General features: G+C 43.2%; 1 protein-coding gene across 1 annotated transcript in view; it reads left to right on the top strand.

Moving 5' to 3' along the window:
• LOC137794564 (zinc finger protein GLIS1) overlaps positions 1 to 22,069 on the top strand; it is a 70,799-nt gene that overhangs the window by 6,561 nt on the left and 42,169 nt on the right. The window contains exons 2-3 of the mRNA XM_068591436.1: positions 19,641 to 19,833; positions 21,180 to 22,030. Of these exons, the coding sequence (XP_068447537.1) occupies positions 19,641 to 19,833; positions 21,180 to 22,030 (1,044 nt within the window). The remainder of the gene's footprint in view (positions 1 to 19,640; positions 19,834 to 21,179; positions 22,031 to 22,069) is intronic.

The raw sequence follows: 22,069 nt of genomic DNA, 5'->3' as shown, positions 1-22,069 counted from the left end.
ACTGCACCATTGGCTGGCGCCGCCCCAGAGGACTATGAAAGACATTATAAAGTCTAATAGTGCAGTTTATATACTTTATTAGTGCTTGTTAATGGAAGCCCGGCATTCTGGATGTGCAATGCAATCCAGGCCCTGCACTGTATTAACTTGCTCACCAGGACTAATAAGTGCACAAAGGAACGAGGGAATAAAGGTGGCTTTGAGAAAGAGTACTCTTGCTTGTCGGTGAGTGATGTGGGTCGACATCAATCACGAAACCAGAGCGTGACAACTCGCACTTGATTTGAGTTCAGATATTCATATGTACCTTATGTCTTGGCAGAAATATAGATCCGTACGCCTTATTGTCTCCAGAGGGACCAAGTTTCATCGTCCAGAGTCAATAAGTATTGAATTATTCTTTCAGTGATTTATTTTGAAGCACTAGCAAGTGAATCTTCGAGTCAAAATGTATTATAGCTCATGTATTGCTTGAAGTCAGGACCTCTAAGGCGTCCCCCGGTGCCGAGAGTGATGTCATCCTGTGTCAGCACGCAGGCAGCATTATGGCACAGGTGGACTGGTGTTTTGTCAGAATCGTTCTTGTTTTGTTGTACAAAATCTGAATCTGCTGCTTGAAGAGAGGAAGTGGAGGGTTTGGGGGAAAAGTGAGGCCGATGCCCTGTTCAGGTTAACGCTTGTAAGACCAAGTTGCAGGGAGCTGGGAGCTTCGCCAGGCCGACTCTGGATGTTAATAAAGTTTGGAGGCCCTATGCCAGCACTGTGATCTGTAGCGCTTAGGGTTATTTTTACAGACTTTCTTTACAGACAATTATATTTGAAAGGGAAAGCTGTTTTTCAGTGGTCTAATATCAGAGCAAGGAGATAAAGTATGTGATAAGAAGAGGCAATTTCCCATGAGTTTCTTTCTCTTTTTTTCCATTGTGTGGGAATATCTTATGTATGAGAACTCGTAGTACTGAAACAGCCAACAAGACAATATAATACAACTTTTATTTTGTTCCAAAAGGTTTGTTAAAAGTGAATCTTTTTTTATTTCTTCCAAAAACGCTCCGCTACACGCTCTACACACCCTAACACCTGGTAGCTGTCCAACTACAACCACAGACAGATGGATGTTTAGTGCCTGAAGGGCGTTTTTGACAACATTTGTAAAGAAGAGTGAGACTTGCTGATTTATATTCCCTGTTCATTTTCCCAGCTAGTCCAACGATTGTCTATTTGTTTGTTCTTTGTTTAATCATCTTCGACAGACGCGTTGCCAAACAGGCCGTAGAAGGAATCTAAGATGACATTTGGCTTGCAGTCGCTGTTCTGATGTGGATGCTTGATTTCAGCCTCTGGAACTGAAAACCACAGCTCACGGACGAGTTGGTTGCGTTGTCCAAAAGTTTCCACTGGAAGCAATAGAGCCATCTGTTATCTCCTGGGCTCCTGTAGTAACTTTATGTTACTCCACATCACATTACATTAAAAAAAAAAAATACAGAGTTTTTCCTAAATTAGGAAACAATTCTGCTCTTAGCTGTTTTTTGGCAATCAGCTCGGTTCTTCTTTGATTTACTGTTGCTAGGATTACATGTAGGACCCCTTTTTCTTCATAATGGTTCATGGGTTAAGCAGTAAGTGTGTTAAATGGATCCATATTACACTGTGTAATAGCCTCAGTATGTACTCTTCATTAACATGCTTAACATTCCCCCCAAGACCCAGAAGTCGGCTTCTATAATACACTGCTTAACACAAACATCATGTTGGATACTTAGGATCGGTTATGGGGCTTGTTGTTGGCAGTTTTATTAGTGAGCACATTTGGACAGTGTGTGTATTTGTGTGTGTGTGTGTGTGTGTGTGTGTGCGTCCGTGTGTGTGTGCTGATGTTTGGGTCAAAGTGGAGGACAGAATGGACATGTTCATGAACTCTGAATATAAAGAACCTTTTTTGAAAAGTTAATTTAAGATACACACATGTTGTTCCCAGATGATTCCCAACAGAAACGTCTAGTGAAAAGGTGAGAGGGATGGTTTGGGTGAAGTGGGGTCGTATGACATACTTATCCAGAGGCACTGTACGAGCTACAGTCGACGGCGGTCAGCGCGCCGCCTGCTTGGGGTCACAGACAGGAGTACGGGTATGGAAAGAGTAATTTACTGCCGGGGGAGACGGGGGCAGCAGCAAAACAAATTTTAACCCCCCTCCAAGAAAGGCCCACCAAAAATATATATGAGTTTAAGTGTACGCTATATTTAACATGCATTAATATTATTTTTATGGGGAACTGATCTAAAAGTGAAACTTGTTGTTAATGTTTTTGTCTGGATTTTTTTTTTCTTTGAAGAGAGATTATTTATTTTTTATTTTAAATCCCTTATTAGTCCCACATAGTTAAATGTCTTCTCCGCATTTTAACCCATCCCTTAGTAATTAAGGAAAAGTGGGCAGCCTCGTGCAGCGCCCGGGGGAGCGAGTGGGGGTTCAGTGTCTTGCTCAAGGACACTTCGACATGCAAACTATGGGGAGACCAGGAATGGAATCGGCTACTTTGTGGTTTCAGGACAACCACTCTCCCCATGAGCTACAGTCGCCCCAATATTAGATAATATAATAGATAAGGTGGCCCTCTTTTCTTGGGTGTCAAAACAGGTTTTGCTTGTCCATTGCTTTGCTCCTGTGTCGGTACTCCTGTACACACAGACTATAGATAACTACCTCAGATCACCGCACTTTAAAAGAACTATCCCCTTTGATACATCGCATTATAGTCATGTTATTTATTTGAGCTTTTTTGGCTTAAGAATCACAACTGTTGCAACACAGGAGCCGGAGCATTTTCACATACTGTATGCGATTGAAGTTTCTGTGGGTGTATACGTGTAGATGTCCGTTTTTATCAATCTATGAAATGTTTGCTTTGGATCGCCACCTGTTGAACCTTTTGAACCTTGATTTCTGTCATATTCAATAAAGATGGTGGTGACGGGCAGGTTATGTTCAAAATGGAAGTTGAAAGAATTGAGCAGAGCTGGCTTGACATTTACAGCCCTTTCCCACAGCCCAGTGTTCAGCCTTTTTTTAAAAATTTTTTTACAAGGAATCCAAAACCCGTCAAGAGGAGCTTCACTTTACCTTCACGCTGATATGCTGAGAGTCTATGATCCACGCAGATGAGACCCATGGGTTCACACAGCTTCAGTAACCAATAAACATTCCCGCGGCAGAAAATATCTTTTATAAATCACCAAGCGTTTTTGACTAGAATATTTGGGATGAGTAACTGGCTTTCTCCCAAATATGTCCTCACTGAAGCTGAGTCACAGATTTAGTGGGCAGATTGAGGGACTGAAGAAAAGAGAGGAGAGCAAGATGTCTCTCCTTTCTGTTTATCTAACTTTTGCCCTTAAAAAGTCAGCTCATAGCAAATGATGACTAATACCAATAAAAAGCCTAATCAGACCCGTTCAGCTCGTATCGACAGTGATCTAATTGGCATGTGTTTGAAAGCACAAATGAATTAGGCGGCGTCAGAGCCGTGACAGCCAGGTGCTAAGCACTTGGCCCAGCATATGGGAGCCACAGCCAATTGGAAAATGCTTTCAGAATTTATCTGCACCCTTCTCCCGTGACAAATTATTTTATTGTTCCCACACAGTTGGTTTTCATTTAGTATTTCTGGCTAATGATGTGGGCTATTGTTATTCCTTTATTCGGCATCGATACTCTGGGAGCGTTCACATCTGATAGCACACTCCCATGCAACAGAAACCAATCGAAACACCACACACTGCAGGCACACAAGTGCACACAGATGGTACGCAGAATAAGAAACTTTAGTTTAGGGTAAGAAGGGCAATCTTGATATGCTTATTACTTTGTATATGCTGTAAATGCCTCCGTGTCATGACCTTTGTGACTTTCTGTCGAAAGGGGTAATGCTGCTTCCTGAAGGAACAACTTCTGTACAGTCTCCCCCCTCAGCAAACTCCAAAACCTTTTAATCACATTATTCAGTGTGTCTCATGTACCGGGACGAGTAGATGTGCTGTGTGAGCGCCGCAGATGGGAGAGATAGGGTGAAACTCGCCTCATGTCCGAGCCGTGCACTCTGCCTGACCCGAGCTCAGTGCATCAGGACGAGGCCGCTAATCTTTAACAAATGCTGGGAGTCTCCATGACCGGGCCCTTGCTGAGATGGCTTAGTCAAAACAGCCCGGCTGCTCCTGAACACAACCTCGGCCTCTAGCTTAAGTCAAACGCTGATTAACTAACACATACCTGCTGCTTGTTCCATAGCATTACACAGCCCGGTGTGTGAGGCGGCGCTCCATGGAGTTTGACAGTGTGTCCTGTAGACGAACACACAGGCCTACTGTGTTACAGGCCTTTCAGGGTCTGCTGGTAAAACCACGCAGGACATGTAAAACGAGCGAAAGCAGAGAAATACTGCAACAAATGACGATAGTTTAATTGTTTAATCTGTTAGTGTTTTGCCGAAAAAAGCATCAACATAAAGGTTTAGTATCGTTACTGTGCGGTACTGTGAAAACCTACTGTGTTTGAATGGAACAAACAATATTGAACACCAAATTTCTTCTCTTACTGTAAGCATTTGTTACGATGAAAATAAATCACCGAAATCCACAAACAACAACCTGACAACCATAAACCAAAACAGCCAAGATTTGAACTGTCCGGCTTTGAAATGAATCCTGTTGATGGTTTGGTACCAACGTTGTGTCCTCACTGTGTCTCCCGCCAACTAACTTCACGGCTAAAAGCCCAACAATTATGTCTGCGAGACGATACAGTTGATGAAACGTGGCCTTTTTTTTTTTTTTGTGTCAAGTTTCAAATTTCATTGACGATCACCCCCAACCTCTCGTCCCATGTTTCCAAGAAAGCCCTTTTGGTTTTACTCCTACGCACATTGCCCACTCTACTCGATCGCGACAGCGCCGCCAACATTGATTGGACGCGACTCTGCCTCGTCTTCTCGTACACTGTTACTGTTTATGTGGGCTTGGTCACATTTTCAGACCACTTTGGGCTTTAAAAAAAACAGCCCGGGCCTCTTGCCAGGCTCGGGCACAGTCAAACGTTGTACATGGAGCCACGCCTGACACGCTGAGTTAAGCATCACCACTTGTACTGTAACCTGTCGCCTTGGGAGAAATATATGAATGTTCCAAGTAAGTTTGAAGTATTTTAAATGACATTGATGCAGACTGATGAAAAATCCAAGTTTGTTTTGAGTCATTGGTATGCATCTGTGGTGCTTTGATTGTCTTGGTACTCGTGTCTGATTGCACATAAATGTCAGTATAGTCCTGCCGTCCAGCATAAATTACCAGTATGTTTCAAAATATATTTATATTTGCAATTTTTTGAAAATGATTTGATACCCTGGGAACAATCAATCCAAGTTTTTCAATAACACAGTCATTATTGTTATAAAGAATGCAGCTTTTTATTCCAACTAGTAAAGACATTGCAGTTCAACAATAACTATGAACTGAATGGGATAATTACGAATTATATATATATAAAAAAAGAAGCTTTGCAATGTTGCATTTTTATTTAAGGGCTAGAAAAGGCAGTGAGAGAGACATATTTAATGTGTAGCCTCTCAAACCGCAATTCAACAAAAGTCAACATGACTTGTTGGCCTTGATGGCTTTCGCTGTAAATGTAAATGCACAGTTTACCACAGTGCCCACGTTAACAGGGCCAGCCCTGTCATTTGACACAAAAATATGGCCAATCTATGCCACTGTAAAGATGCCAGTCCTCTGCAGGCCTCAAGAGCTCTGAGTCATGAAGGAGTCCAGCGAGAGACGCAAAGCATCAGTGTATGTAGACTGCTGCTTGCCAAAGTACACTCATTTAACAGCACAAAAAGACTTGCACTGAGAGCTTGCATGTTTATGTTAGACATGATGTAAAGTATTTCACATCAAATTTCCCTTTTAAGATGGCTTCTCTCAATTTTCACGTGCGAGGAAACAAACATTTGCATTTCAAAGTTCTTCAAATGAAAATAAATGAAAAGCAAACCCCATTTATGCGTTCGGAGTCTATATTGGAAAACAGATCAGGGGCGCAATTAATATATATATATATATATATTAATGGTACGTAAAAGAGCTTCACAAGGAATGCCAGGTTATGTGAAAGGCTTGACACATGGTACAGGCCAAAGCACTTTGAGGTTCCCTCTTTATTCAGGCCTTACGCTCTCGGGCCAAGCCACGGACCCATCCAAAAATCTATCAACTAACAACCATCACTTTTTACTTTGGAATGGATCACACTCGGGTTCTTGTATCCAGAAACATTTTTTAAGAGATAATAGCAAATGGGGGGAGAAAGTATTGACATGTGACTATGGCCGCTGTCCTGAAACAAACCGGGGGGCGGTATGTACCATGCCATGTGCAAACATTATAATTTAATATGAACATGTTGAGAAAGTGGACTACCTTCAGCTATTTGAGATACTGTACATGCACAGATACAGATGTTCAGAGAACTACATCAAATTTAAATATTCATGAAACATGTGTATATTGCTTTTCCCACATTATTTTTGTCACTTTAATTCTCGAGACTTCTAATGTGGTTTGGTTAGTTTTCTAAAAATTGACGTTTTGGACGTCAGCTGGATATCACATACAAAACCATTTTTTTAACTAATTTACTGTGCACCAAATTATGTCGGACCTCTACTAATCCCTTATTTATTCTCGATGCAAGCTCACTTTAGATGATAGATGATGGATATGTTCATGTCTTTGTCCTGCATGTATCATCAGTACGTCGTAAGTTCTTAATAATGCAACAAATTCACTCTTACTAACCCTGGTTTATTACTCTTCTTAGTTATTGTTATGTCACTAGAGATGCTGGGGCAGACCCACAGTCAGTGACGAGTTCTGACTCTGTAATCGTTTTTACGACTGAGACCAAACTCATGTATAACCATCGGCTGACTCATGTGGCGAAGGGACACAGCAAGCGCAGAAATCATAATAAAAGGAGTCTTATTACAGCCATTAAACAAGAGGAGGGAAAACACAGGAGGGCTTTAATGCCTGAACATCTAAAATGCTTACGCAGTGAGAATATATTTGCTCATAAAGCTCTTTGATGGTGGCCCTGTCCGTTCCAGCACACAGCGCTGCTGTCTGTGTAAATAGCTGTGTATTGACCTCCCACCGCACAAGATTGAATGTGTTTCCTTAGGTGTCACTTGGTACCATTTTGGGTTTTTACGGGCCCCACTGGGCCTTAATCCCTGTAACCGCGGGGGCTCAGGAAGAGTCATGCCATCGCTGCTCCAGCGCTGGTCCAACAGTGGGCTCCTCCTGAGGTTGTCGAGAGACGAGAGGTCGACTACGAACGAACTCCTCGCAGCATCATTATGGAGCTCTGATTGATGCAAAGTTATATATAATGTCTGCTGGACTGTCCATCTCCGATTACCCGTTCCCATGTTCCTGTCGCAATGTGTGATCTGTGTTTGTGAGTGTGTGGTTGTGAGGCGGGTGTGTGTGTGTGTGTGTGGGGAGGGGGGGGGGGGGGGGTAAAGCCTTTGGTGAATGAGGACTCCCCACGCAATAAAAGAATGGAATTGCTGACTTCCTTCGGTATGTGTGGTTTGAAACTCAACACAGGTTTGCTCAGTGGAAAACCTGGGGCCCTCTCTTATTTGTTCTGTATATTTATGAAAACCCCAATACTGTGGTGCCCTCTGAGGGGAGGAGGAGGTCATTTTTCAGCCAAGTTAATGCCCTTTTGTGGTGGATGTTGACTGCTGTGCAATAGCAGGTCTTTTGCACAGTTCCCCACTGTTGGTTTGAATCAGTTACAGAATAGTAACCATGTGTGGCAGAGGGGTTCAGAGGGTTTTCAATTAAATATTGTCACTATTCTTTAAAAAAAAAAAAAGTTGAGCGATCGTCCTCATTTTAGGATGACTTGTTTGAAGAAAATCCCCAGAATCAAGATCAATCACTTCAAGTCATCTCACCTCATAATAACCAAACTACAGTGAACCGTCGGGTGATGACTATATGCCAGTGGCATTCGCTCACAAAGCTTGGACGTTGTTATAGTGCACTTTCTCTTGTGCGATGTGTCCCGTGCTGTAAGATAACATTTGTCTTAAGGAAACGCAGAGGGATTTAGTGCTTTTTGTGAACGGCTTATTTTCTGTTCTGATGTATAGTGTTTTATAAACCGGTGACATAAAAACAACACCAATAATCAAATAAAAATAAAAGCTGACCCTCTGCGCCTCTGCTGTCAAAGCAAATTTATGTGCTTTTGAAAAACCCATTTTCCTAAAAGAGCTCCATTTTGGGGGTGCGTTAACCCCTAATCATCCCGACTGGCTAATATTCATTGCGGACACTGCGGAGAGTCTCTGGCCTCAACTTTAACCCGCAACTTCAAAAGCCAAAGCAATTACTATGCATGCTTTGAACATATCCTTTTCTCAAAGTAACATTCCATTATTCTTCCTGCGCTAAAACAACAAAAGTAACAAAGAAGTAGGAAGTGAAATTGGATTCCTCTTTTGGTTCCAAAAACATCTGGTTTGGCCCTTGTTTTAAACAACTAGCATCCCCTCTGAGAATAACAGAAGGTTATGTGCACTGTGAGTAGGTAACAAAATAATCATTTTCAAATGTTGCTCCATTCGAATGTGATCTAATTACCATCACTTAAATTCAACCTCTCAGTTGGACCACCGACCATCAAGGGCTTTTTCCTCCAGACGTTTTCCGAACTATTCATTTATTTCTCCCCCCCCTCCCCTCTGCTCCCTCTAAACCTTTTAGAAATACACAGTAATTGCTGCAAATTGATCATTTGTTTTACAGACCTTGTATAAATCTCAACTCTTGTCAAACTGTAATCGATGGCAGGAGGCGGCGCTGGGCGAGAAGACGAGCGAGCGTCTGTCAGATGGGCCGTGATGCTTTTACTACACAGAGATACTCTCATGTTCTGTGGTTGGGTTTTGGCCACTGTCATTTCCGAGGAATTTCCTGCCATCTGTGTTCAATCGAATTCTCTCACAGATTTGGGATTCCTTGTAAATATTGGGTGCTGGCTGAAGAGGTATAAAGGAGTACTGTGAGTTTGGTACCGACAGCTCGGCCCGCTGGCGCGGGGATGAGCGAGGCTAACGAAGCAAGACGGCATAATGTCTGGCTGCTGTGGAAAGAGATGCTTCTATTTCTGAGATCACTTGGAAATCAAGTAAATCCTTCTTTTTTTTTTTTCGCTGACTTTTGTAGCTCAACGCTGAGTCGGCTTTTGTTCACCTATTTTTAGTCGCGCCAGCAGCATCCAGCCATTGGATGGATTACCATGACATTTGGATGTGTTCCTGCTGCCCAGTGGATGAATGCCTCAGGTCCTCTGGTGCCACAATGAGGTTCACACATGTAGCTTTCAGTGAAATATCTCCACAGCAAATCGATGGATTGCAAGGAAATTTGGTACAAATGTTCATGTTCCCCAGATGATGAGTTGTGCAGTGAATACTTTGATCGCCCCTTATCGTTGCGCTACCATTAGGTATTAATTATATTTGCCAAATATTATTACTAAATACCTGCTAAATGTTAGGACACTTTCTTAAACCCCAAGTCTGTCACTCTGCCCTCAGATTAATTTTTGGTGATGGCTACGATACTCACCGTTTACGTCCCAGTTTGTATCTAATATATTTTATCTATACCTGCTTTTGACTTGTGACTGTAAATGAGGAGAACCTCAGTTCAGCTAAAGGTTTAATAAAATAAAAAATAGATTTAACTAGCTGCACGTGAGTAGTAATTTGCCTCAAATTAACCAAAAGTCTTAATATACATGAGTTTTTTAATATGTATATATATATATAAATAGTAACCAAACATTGTATTAAGAGGATAATGATGATAATGCAGTTCCCAGACTATTGCAAACATGTATTAAAATAATTTCGTTCATGTAGTGTGTGTATTCTTCACTGTGGTCAAATATTTAGTACATTTTAAAAAACACGCAAATAAGACAAACATGTAATGGTCACATGGCTCACTTGTCCTTATAGTATTTTTTTTAATTTTTCATGAGTCTCTTTTTTGTCATCTTAAATTACCTCTATTTGAAAAAAAAGTTATTTTATTAACCCAACCATCCTCAACAGTAGAGATTTATTGTGCTTATATAGTAATTGTGACAAATAGAGGGCCATGAGGGCTGATGTTTGACAAATGGGTCTGATTTCACCACGGTTTCAGTGGGACGTCTGCTGGCTCTTGGTCCGACTTGAACGGGCACACGGACAACTGAGGCCTATTGTTCGGAAGAGGAAAACGCAGCTTTTTCACTAAATCTCCATGTTTATTTTTTACAGCAGATTTATATACACTGGTTATTCTCATGGGCGGACACACACACACACACACACACCCACACACACACGCACACACACACAAAAACACTCAAAGTGGCATGTGCACACACGCGGATTCAGGATTTAAAACCTTTCAAATAAACAGGGATTTTCAAATGTTTTGAAGTGCTTTGCTACTCATGTTTAGTTATTGCAGAAAGTTGATTCTGTTGAAGTGTGCCAGTCTCACCTTTAACACTTTCTCTGAGGGTGCGGTGCCCGAAATGCTCGTCAGTCTTCTCGACTGGCATCGCTGCGCCAGTATTTACTGCCGCCTCCCCAAACAGAGCAGCCTCTTGTTTGGCTTTGAAGCACCTCCTGAGCCCATGCCGAGGTTTCAGCACTGTTGGCCTGGCTCCGGGGCCGTGTTGTTCGCCGGCCCCATAAAGGTGTCTGTCACGAAGCCAGACGTCCCGGTCGAGTCTGCCGGCCAAGTGCATCACGTCTTGTCAGTCTGTTGGTCTATCAAGTCCGTCTGTGGGCCGGACTGATGCTTCGTACAGTGTTCGGCCTTTACAATTATGTGGCTTTTCAGTCAAATTATAGGATGTGGTTTGGCTGAGCGGTCCTTGTAAAACTTTGTGATTGTCTGTGATTAATCCTGGCAGTGTACCGATTTGTGGGCACAATCTTGTTATGATAGTGATTGTCAGGATAGAATTGTGGCTACTTGCTGCTTTAAAGTGGTTTGTTGACGACGCACATTTTTGTTCTAAAAAGGTTTGACTTGAGGATAGACGATATGCTTATTTTTGTGATAATCAATCAGTGCTGTGGTGCTTTTTTACTGCCCTTCCCACAGGTCAGTGTGCAAACATTGTCTTCGAGCATGATGAGGTCTTCTCCTGGTGATTACGTGTGGGTTTCTGTATACCGAGCTCTGTTTTATTATCTGTTTAGATATCGACATGTGGTTATTGTTGCTGATGCTAATGACTCGGTTCTGTTGATTCCGATCTTCTCTCTGTTATAGCTGTTGGAAACCCAAACGCATCACTTCCTGTGCAACAGATAATGATTTTATGACCTGCTGACATTGGGTTCAGAATAGCACTGTGACTGCAGTGATTCAGTCTTGATATTAGTTTGTAAAAGAGAGAGAGAGAGAGAGGATTAACATTGACATTTATTTATGTGGAAATTGTACATCAGCCCCTCAGAATATTCACTCAGTGGCCCGTTTATACCCTTCACCCAGCCGAGAGAAGTGAACAATGAGGGTAGACTTAATATTAGTGACACCCTTTCAGCATCATGTAATACATTCTGCAGCCTCTAAAATACCGATTATGTTGAATCAGAACCGTCTCAACAATAACTGGAAATTATAACCTTCACAAAGTTAGAAGGATTTACTGCAGGGCTGTTGATTTTGGCACGTCTTTCACTGAGGTTATTTTAATAAACCCGCTACTCAATGTAGGTCTGTTACTTCTCCAGTGTTAACAACCATTATACATTCAAACAGATTTTAATAGAAAAGGACGAGACGTCTGGAACAATATCCCAGATTGAAAAATGACCCCGAAAAATCTGCGCCTTTATTGTGACAACATGTGACCGTCTCTATCATGGTGCGGTCAGATGCTCGTTAAAACATAAAATGTGAAGCAGAGAAAGCTTCGTCACTGAAAATGATCCCTTTTTTTTGCAGTTTGAGGATTGACATGCAACAAAGCTGATAATGAGCTGCATTAGAGGCCAGTCTGAAATGACGTGCTTTGAAATTCAAACAGAATATTATGTTACTGCTGACTGACTGATCTGAGCTTGAAACTTCATTATCTGCTGATCTGTCTCTTACGACCATTGTTTATTTATTTGTTGTCTTCTTCCCATTCACGTGGACCACCTCCAGGGACAGGCTGAAGGGCACGACCAGTGACAAGGGGCAACCACCAGGTGGTGACATGCACAAGTGTAACGTTTTAATTATGTTAATCAGGGAGGACAGCGGAGGAATTGATTGGCTGTGACGGCGAGTCGGACGTTGTGGGAAGAGATCAGGAATGACCACAGGCATCCAGAGCATCTTCCTCTGTAGGACTTATGTGTGAGTGTATTCTTTTTCGAGTGCGTGTGTGTGTGTGTGTGTGAAAGAGAGAGAGAGAGAGAAAAGACAGAGAGGAGTTTGTGTACATGTGTTGAGTCACATAATCCCACAACATTTTCTCCTGTGTTTGGGCTTTGACTTGGAGCGCCGTGTGGTGGAGCGGTCGGGTCTTTGGGACTCGGTGGGCACCAAACATGGCACTGGGAATGGATGGGCCTGGGAGTATTGTTGGCTGCTAACGTTTTGTTTGTGTTCACAACTGCGGTTTGCACAGCGCCATTTGAAAAGCCTCGTATTATGAAGCCGCCTGCTTCCCACAACATGCGCCCTCTTCTCTAAGAGGCAGGAGAGCTAATCATTTGCCGACCACTATGTTCATCCGTACGACTGAAAAGTTTGGAGCCACTTAGTACGAACAACCAGACGTATCCGCAAAGAGGTTTGCTCGGGCGACTGGGCTCAGTTGTTATGTTTGCTAATGATTCCTTTAATGTTGTTACTCTTTTGGAGTAAGATATTTTTCTGTTGGACCCGAGGCTTGCAGCTGGATGCCTCCAGAGCTACAAGAGTGCCTTTTGTCATCACCTTACTTTTTTTGTATTCAATTGTTATTAAGCTGGGGTGAGTTTATTGTGTGACCAAACTGATCATAAAAAACAGGGAGGAACAATGATACTTGATTGAGAGCAGCTAAAATCAGCTGGAACAAATTGATTTTATCCTCGTGAAAGTTCTCATGTCCTCTGGTCCTGGTAATCCTGCTACAAAAACACTGACATCTCTGTGCTCCGACAGTAATTTAATAGTTTTTCTTCTTCCCTGGCTACGCACCTGCTTTAAGAGGAGCTTTCCTCGTAGACATTGTTATTTTTCATTTTCTTGTGCCCTCAGGTTTTTCAATCATACATCTATTACTAAGCAAACAAATAAGTTCCGGGCCTATGCCGCAGACACAAATATAGACATGAGTTATGAGATTCGGAGAAGCTGGGAAAGGCTTTGGACCCTAATACACAACATCTGCACAGGACAAGACACACAACCGGAGCGTCCCGCAGTCTGCCGTCACACACTCGTAACTGTTGACCTGTCTAATGTTGAAAGAGAGGGGGAGTCGGATGCCAGGTGGGGGGTGTTGGCGCAAACAGAAGTACAATGATCATTATTAACTGTTTAGGTGCTGAATGTTATGATTTATGGAGCCAAAGTGGGGCCAGTTGAGGTGTCACATTGGATTTCCAGAGGCATCTGTCTTGCGGTTTTGGCAGCTTGTTGTAACTTGGGTTCAGATGTTTGTATCACACTCCTGACATCCCATCTCCCCCCTCCCCCAAACAGCCTCCTGCTTTAAGCACAGTACACCTCTGATCGCTCCCCTTTTCTTCTCCCTGAACCATCTATCCATCTGCACATCTGCTTTTCATTGAGGCCTGCATGTCTCTGAAGACTTGAACGCATTAAACGCTGGCACAAGCTCAGGCTCATTCTGGCACTTAACACAACGCTTAGGTGACTTAAAAGGGAGAGGCGAGAATTATAGAAAATGAAGTGTCACCGAAATAAAAAATCGCCCCAGATTACCACCAATTACACTTAATAATGCTGTCCAGACCATCTGCTGATCAGATGGGGGACTGGTGTTATCTGTGGAGGAATAATGGTACCAGAGAGTGCGATTCATTGCTGGAGACAGCGACATATTTAACTATGTGATGATGTGGTTTGATCTTTACTGTATAGACTGGAATGCTTTGTATGGCGATGCAGTCATAACTGCGTATCCTGGGATAATAAGCATGTTGTTTCAGAGGGGTTAAGTTCTGCTAAATTGGAGACATGTGTCTGCTCTGCTTTATTACTCATTTATTAGTCACTGAGGTCAAGGGAGAGTTTTTAGCCAAGGCACAACAGTGCTGAACTTGAACATGACTCTGATCAGCCGCCCCTGAGGCAGCTTGAATAGGTGTACAGTTACAGCGCACCCTAACTGGCCACCATCCCCAATGTGAAATTCATCCAGTATGTGAAGCGTGTTCAACCATCAATGTAATCACCGTCACAGTGACCGCAACCTTCCACTAAAGAGTGAGTCGAGCCCTGATCATCAGCACTCGCGGGTCTGCATTGGTTCATTGTTCCTGTGTATTGTCTTATTTTTCAGCCTCCATGGTCACAGTGGCTGCATTAATCAGCAGCAGCCGGATTAGAAAGCGCTTTCCGATCACGATCGTGATGCATCGGAGTTTTACAGTTTCTGTGCGCTGTGTTCCCACAGGATTTTGACAAGAAGGAAGCGTGACAAACGGATGACATCAGAGCAAGCGCATTGCAGGGTGATTGGAACCGTGTTTCCCTCCACAACCTAAGCCAAAAAATAACCATACATGTCCCAAAACAAGTTCCCGAACAACCGCGTTTATCCTTTTTTATAATTACACTCTTGTTTGAAGCATTCATTTTTGTACTCACGTGCAATGGAGCATGTAAACTGGTATACTGCTCCTTTAATTTTACTTCTCCTCTTATATGTTTCACTGAGCTCCTCAGTTTACTGTCATCCTGCACTGATGCTCTCTGAAAAGAACGTGCTACTTTAATTATACAGGAGAGGAGGCTGTCTGAGCAACAGATACCATGTGATGACATTTATGGAACGGAAGATCCCACTTAAGATGTAACAGAGTATTATTAGACGCCATGTTATCCACAGGGATTGTTTCTTGCTCACAAAATGCGCTTCTTCTTCTTTTTTTTTTTAGGGTGGTGGTTCAAGAGGCCAATAACAATAGAGTCCTTATTTGTGCCTGCGTCTTTAGTTGTCAATGCTGACATCAGCGGCTCTTTGTGAGGATGAGCCAGCACATCTGTACATGGTCTCTTTACTGAACACAACATGTGGCCCCTGGTGCTTCTGGCACCATCCTACCTCGATTCTTTCTGCTCCTGATCTCCTGATCTCACGCCCTTACAGCATCACTCCTAATTGGGCCTGAACGCTTGCAACTGTGTTTTTTATCAGAGTCGTATTGCCACCCTGATGGTTCTGAGGTGCTCACTGGACTTGGACACAATAGTAAACTCAATTTGCATGGGTAATCTGCAAGGATTAAGTGTAAATACAAGGATTTGCTTTTAAATTACCGTGCCTACAGATTGAGATCAATTTAAGGTCCCCTGTGAGGTTTTCGTGCGAACAAAGAAATTATATTATTTAGTGTTTCTTGCACGTGTATGCTTCAAACAAACATGGCGAATGCATTTTATTTCTCATAAAACATTTGCAATGGTGGTTTAATGGACTTTTTATTTTCAAACCCGTATCATGTACATCCCCGTTAAGCCTTTTTTTCGGGTGCATTGTCATGCTGCTTTGCTTGCTAATGCCACCAATTGTTGATCTGTGATTTAGCGTGAAACCAGTAGGAATGCCAGTGAGCTTGTGCAAGCGCGATACAAAGACATTGTTCCATAGAGTGACTAGTGGTCAAAAAACTCTTACTTTTCAGAAGATTTCCCAGAGAGGGATTTTGGGAAAGAATTTTCCCAAGAAAAAATTCAAATCCAGAGCCAAAGGAATGTAAAGTATGATGAGCACACATCTGCTTAACAGACCACCCATAAACTCTGCGCAATCAAAAAAAGATTGGTCATTCCTCTCGCCTTTTACATTCTCAAACTCATTCAGTTATTAAATCACACAAACGCACACATCGTACATCCTCTCTCCTGTCACTGCTGCAGGATAGCTAACGTTTCACCTCAAAGCTCGATGCTCTTTCTGGCTTCCACCTCCTGATCAAACTAGCCTCTAACACACAATGAAATGTTCAGCGCTAAATTGCCATGGCACATTCAATATAAACTGAATTTACTGTTGGGTCCCATCCAAGCCACCATATGTCGAGTAGCCCGTTTCCCCAACCAGAGCATGACTGATGCTGTTAATCTAGCAAAGCTCTAAATCACTGGAGCGCTAACTTTCTGCAGCAAGACCTTTAACAATCATGTAACACTCTGACTTTAATGTCCTGGAGACACTAAGAAGGTGTCTCTAGGATGGAGTAACTCGAGTCCACTTGAGCTTTTGCAGCAATCATCATGAATGTTGAATACGGGAGCACAGGCAAATTTATTTTGATTTTTTAAAGGTACTACTACTACCTGGGTGTATTAGAACGAAAAACTCTTGTAATCGTTTTCAGTGACACTCATTGTTTTTCTCTAGTCCAGTCAATGGTTCTGCCACAAATTGGACCAACAAACAACTTTTATGTAATGTAAAGATATAGTGTATAGTAGCATAATGGTATCCTGGGGCAGAGAATGAATTCCTGTCCCCCCCCTCCCTCTTCCCGTTAAACGCTGTTAGCTCTGTTAGCTCCTAGCAGCGGGCTCAGACGTCTCCATGTTGAGAGCCGTGTGGAGACAATAGATATGCTCTGCATTCTATATTGAACACCTTTTACATAACAAACAAATACTAATGTTGCTATGTATCTGCTGGATGTTTAAATAGGTGTTTGGTGTATGACTTCATTCTCTGCTCAAGTAGATGTGACTCCACTGTATCTTTACATAGCACGTAGTTGTTTTATTCTATATTCATGTTCAGACTGTTAAATGTACCTCTTTAAAGATGTGTAAGGTTCCAAATGATATTGGCTAAACGCTAACAGGCCGACAAGAATGTTGCCTGCATAAAATAGTTTAAAACGGGTAAAATGTACATCAACAGGATTGTGAATGTAACCAGATATTTGCCCGCTTTCGGTTTGTGAACGGTGTTTTGCAAACTACATGCAGACACCAAGCCCAGTACAACCTCAGCTCAATGAGTTCTGGCAGTGAAGACTCAAGTGATATCTCCCTTCCCCACACCCGCCCCCAAAAAAAGAAAACCCTTGCTGGAAAACAATGGTTGTATTATTTGCAAGTTTTAGTGAAATCATCTGCAGACAGGTAATCAGTGTTGTGGGATCATCCCTGTCTTCTCTTCCTGTCTAACTCATTTACATGGTGGACTTTTCCTGGCAAGCGTCCCTTCTGTGTTGTGAAACAGCGAGCATTGTCTCACAATCGGGGTTACATTTACCGGGCTTCCTGGTTTGGGTCGAAGTGGTGACGAAGATATGTGTGTGTGTGTGAGAGAGAGCATGTGCATTCAGTCAAGCCCTCGTTGACCGGCTGCCAGGCCATCCACTGCTTTCTGATGACAATGGTTTTATTTGGTTGTTGTTGTTGTTTTTGTGTGCATGTGTATGGACAGTCAATGCCTAATTAAAAGATCTCTGATGATGTTAGTCATCTCCATCCTGACTCATGTCACTTCTGGCCATCCTGATTGAATTACTCCTGACTTGAGGCGGAGCAATACTTGGCTTCACATCAGCGGGGCCTTGAAACGTTCATACAGACACACAGTTGTAAACGCTCAGCCAACAAGCAGGGGGAAAAAAAAGTCAAACAAAAAAGACGGAACAATCCTAAATTTGATAAACACAACGATTTGTATTGCTTGAAAACAGACCAGAGCTAAAAGACATCTTGCCTTCTGTTAACGGCTTTGAGTGAAACCAGCGTTGTTCCGACGGTCCCCCGGCGATACTCCAGTGTTTGCGTTGCTCGCTTGGGCTTTTTTCTACTTCTTTGTGTTTCAGCCATGACCCGCAACAAGACAAATGCAGTGGAGACTAAGGATACATCAACTGTAGGAGGGCGATGTGAAAAGATGTTTCTTACGCAGAGGATAACATGGCTCACAAAGTTCCCTTGTTTTCTCTTGTCTTTTGTTCGTCCTCGTAAGCTTTTTTCCCGTATTCCAAAACAGCCCCGCTTCTCTCTTCTACTGTTTACTCTCCTTTGCCATTTGTTACTCATGTTGTAATATCTTTCTCCTTTGTTAGTCTTTTTTTGTTTTTCCACTGTTGCACAAATACAGATTTTTACTGAATATTTCTTTGACTATTTCGTAGTTGTTGTTGTTGTTGGGTTTTTTTTACCCTATCCATACCTTTCTCTTACATACAGGATGTTTAGGTGACTTTATTAATACTAGCTCATGGTGTGTGATAACATTGTCAATAACATCATTAGGAGAAAATTGAATTTGAGAAATTGAGTTAGGAAAGTTGGAACAGGGGACGCGTGGCCGCCTACACATGAGCGCGTGGGGATATCAGCTTACCCTTCACAAATATCGCCTCATACAGCGAGGCCCTCCCTTCGTTCACTTTCATCTCTCTTTACTTTTTTGTTGTGTTTTGGGTCCCATTCGTAAAGCCGTTATTTCTTCTCAAATAGTCAGTTTTGAACGATGAAATACAAATCTTAAAAATGTGCTTCGTTATAAGATGCTTGGATCTGAGGAATAAAACACACTGTAGTTGATCCCAAAACATAAATGCAGATTAAAAAAGCGATTTTAATTAAGAAACAAATTTATTTTCCAATGAATTTTCCTCCTCAAACAGGTCTTGTGCATTTATGACGCATTTTGAATGAAAACTTCATCAATAATCTAAAGCGGGTCCATTTGCCTTTCACATCGCACTTCTAGTAGATCACTGAGCACTTTCATCACACGTGAATTACATATTTTGAATAAGTACAACTCACAAATGAATTAAATCAATACATTTTACAAAATTATTAATTAAATAAAATTAGCACAACTGATTGTAAATACAAAGGGACAGCACATGATTTTAATTCTTTATTTATACATTGCTTGCACTCTTACTCGCTGGATCGTCCAGACACATCCATTTAAATTTGTTTATTTTAGCAAAATTGAAGCATCGCCATTTGGAATCCAATTCCTCAATTACTCCAGCAATAATATCTGGCAATAAATCTCTCAGACGTTATTCTTCCTGTCATCAGTTGGCCAAAGAGCGCTCCATATATCACGAGATACTACAGTTGTGGCAGCCAACAATTATTCCTCATGAGAATATGCATAATCTAATAGGATTTCAACATGTCACTAGTGGCATGGATCCTACAATAAAGTGATTATTCTTCCAGGGCTGTCAGTAATCACTGAGTCCATTTTGGATTCTTTTTTATTTAACAGTGATATTGGGTCACAAATTGAGGATCTAGCCAGTTATGTGATATTTCTTCTGCTCTTCTTTCAGCGAATGCTCCCTACTGCTCAGAGAAGGATTTAGACACTGAGCTGGGTGACGCTGAGGGCACCCTGATGCGATGTGGGCAGAGCTTGCCACTGCTGGTGGGGGGTCACTTAGGGGGGCTTTATACCCAGAGCCTCCACAGCAACAGACCTACACCCGACCTCATTCTGCAGGACGGCCCTCACCAGGACACCAGGTAAACTGTGACGATCATTGCCGCTTTATCCAAATGTTGTGCCTGTTCCAGTTTTGAGTGTTTCCTGTTTGGTGTAATATTACTAAAAACATGCAGGTACAATGTGTTTTTTATTATCTTTGCTATTGTGAACCAGATGTACACATATGTAGCTGGAAAGCTTTACCCTGTCTCATAAAACACACGATGGGGTTCAAAGTACAACATTTATGTTTCACTAATGCGATGCTCCCGGTGTGCAATCTTTGACTACCGTTGGTCCAGTTAAAGTATTTCAAGTAAAGTTCTCTGTTTTGGGATTTGTCCCTTCTTTTCCCTCGTCATCCGATCAAAGTGCTTCTGGACGGCCATTTACTTGCATTCATATGGTCTCTCAATATTTTCACTATAGCCAAACAGGATATGGTGCTCCTGAATAGAAAGAAGGGGGGGGGGGGGGGGTGTGTGTGTGAGGGTGTGGGGGGGGCAAAGTCTTTATTAACAACAATGATGACAAAGTCCGCCACTGGCTTTCTCCAGTCCGAGCTAGCGTTAGCTCTATTTTTTCCCCCCATCGCGCTCAGGGGAAGGGACAAAGACGATACCTTCATGAGACAGCCCGGAGAAAAGAGAGCTCTTCTCACATCACTCAGGGGCTTTGGACAAAATCCATAATGAGCCAAATGACAGGAATGATTATGTAGGAGATCACAGCAACGCATGGAGAAATCTGACCTGGGTTCCCCATTCAGTGGGGCAAAGATTCCCACCATAATACACAGTATTGTAAACGGTGACCCTTCATAGGCCGCAATTATGCCACCAAAACAGGTGACTCCCTATTTATCCCCAATATTGGGTTGGGTTTAACCCCTTTGTGTCATCAAAGCCTGTCAGATGGACACACTAGCCAGTGGCCTCTCGGTCTCAGCAGCCATCCATCCCTCCCCCTCCCTCTATTCTTAGTCATAAATGCCCATTCATATCCTCTCACTACCAGGAGATCCGGTTTCATTTATTCATGAAAACATTCTGGATCATCATCATCATCAGCAGCAGCAGCAGTGGATACTACCAAGTGTTCAACATCACCTTAAGTCACTGAATCCGACTCAATGTTAATGTTTGTTTCCATGAGGTCCCTTATGCTGTACGAAAGACTTGGTTGAAATAGTTTCAATCAGCGGGACTCATTTAGGACCATAGGATTTTTATGTAAACTGAGAGAATGATTGGAGGAGGAGGGGTTAGCAAGAGGCTAAACCCAGACTGTGCTGCCGGTGGGAAGGATGAACCGGCCAGTATCTGTCATCAGCCTGTGAGCTAATAGCGCTCGTATTCCTCTTTGTGTGTTTTTCTCCTTACAGAATCTCCTCTGCCTTCCAGAGGACCCTGCCGGGGGCCTCACCCAGCCTGGGCTGCGGTGGTGCCAATGGGACTCGCTCCTCACTCCCTTACTCAATCAAACAAGAGAGCTCAATGGGCTACAAGATCTCCAACTCAGCGTCCGGGGTCCATAGCACTTCTCCGGCCGGGTTTCAGAACTGCAGGGCGGGCCAAGTTTTGGGGATGCCAAGGGACGATATAGTTGGAGCGCCGCATGTTAGCAACAGCGGTAGTGGCGTATGCACAGGGAACGGTGTAGTTAGCGCTGTGTCAGGGAACGCAGTGCAACCGTTTAATAATGAAGATGGCTCCTCCCCGCTGGCTTTGTCCCCGACTGGCTCCCGTCATTCAGCGCGGCTGCTCAGTGCTAGCAGTCTGAGGAGGCGCTGCCTGTCCCTGGCCTCACCATCCACCTCCGCTGCTGGCAGCGTTGCTACCACAGGTTTCCCATTGGCGACCGGCGCTTCCTCCGAGGAGATCAACATCACCGCCATCATCTGCTCCTCCTCCCAGATGTCGATGGTTGCCTGCGTCAACGGCTTCCGCACGAACCTCTCGCCCAACCACGCCAGCAGTGCCGGCTTCTCCTCCTCTTCCTCCTCCTCTTCCACATCGCCACTCTCTAACTCCTGCTCACGGGAAGCCCCCCAGGGGCTCCCACCTCACGGCAGCCCCCAGCAGGCCACGCTACAGGAGAGCTGTCAGCTATCCTCACCTGCCACCTGCCTGCTGTCCCTTTCCTCCTCCTCCTCGTCCTCATCTTCAGTGTCATCAGTGGAGCCGGAGCAGGGCCAGGGGCTGTGTGAGGAGCGGGGCTCCATGCTGCCTGGGCGTGGGGCTGGAGGAACTGCCGCAGGAGGTGTTGGAGGAG

This window comes from Clinocottus analis, unplaced genomic scaffold, assembly GCF_023055335.1.
Source record: "Clinocottus analis isolate CAN_PGR_092001 unplaced genomic scaffold, fCliAna1.0.p SCAF_25, whole genome shotgun sequence".
NCBI classification, from domain to species: domain Eukaryota; kingdom Metazoa; phylum Chordata; class Actinopteri; order Perciformes; family Cottidae; genus Clinocottus; species Clinocottus analis.
Note: the sequence above shows the minus strand (reverse complement) of the source record. Positions and strands in the feature narration are given on the sequence as shown.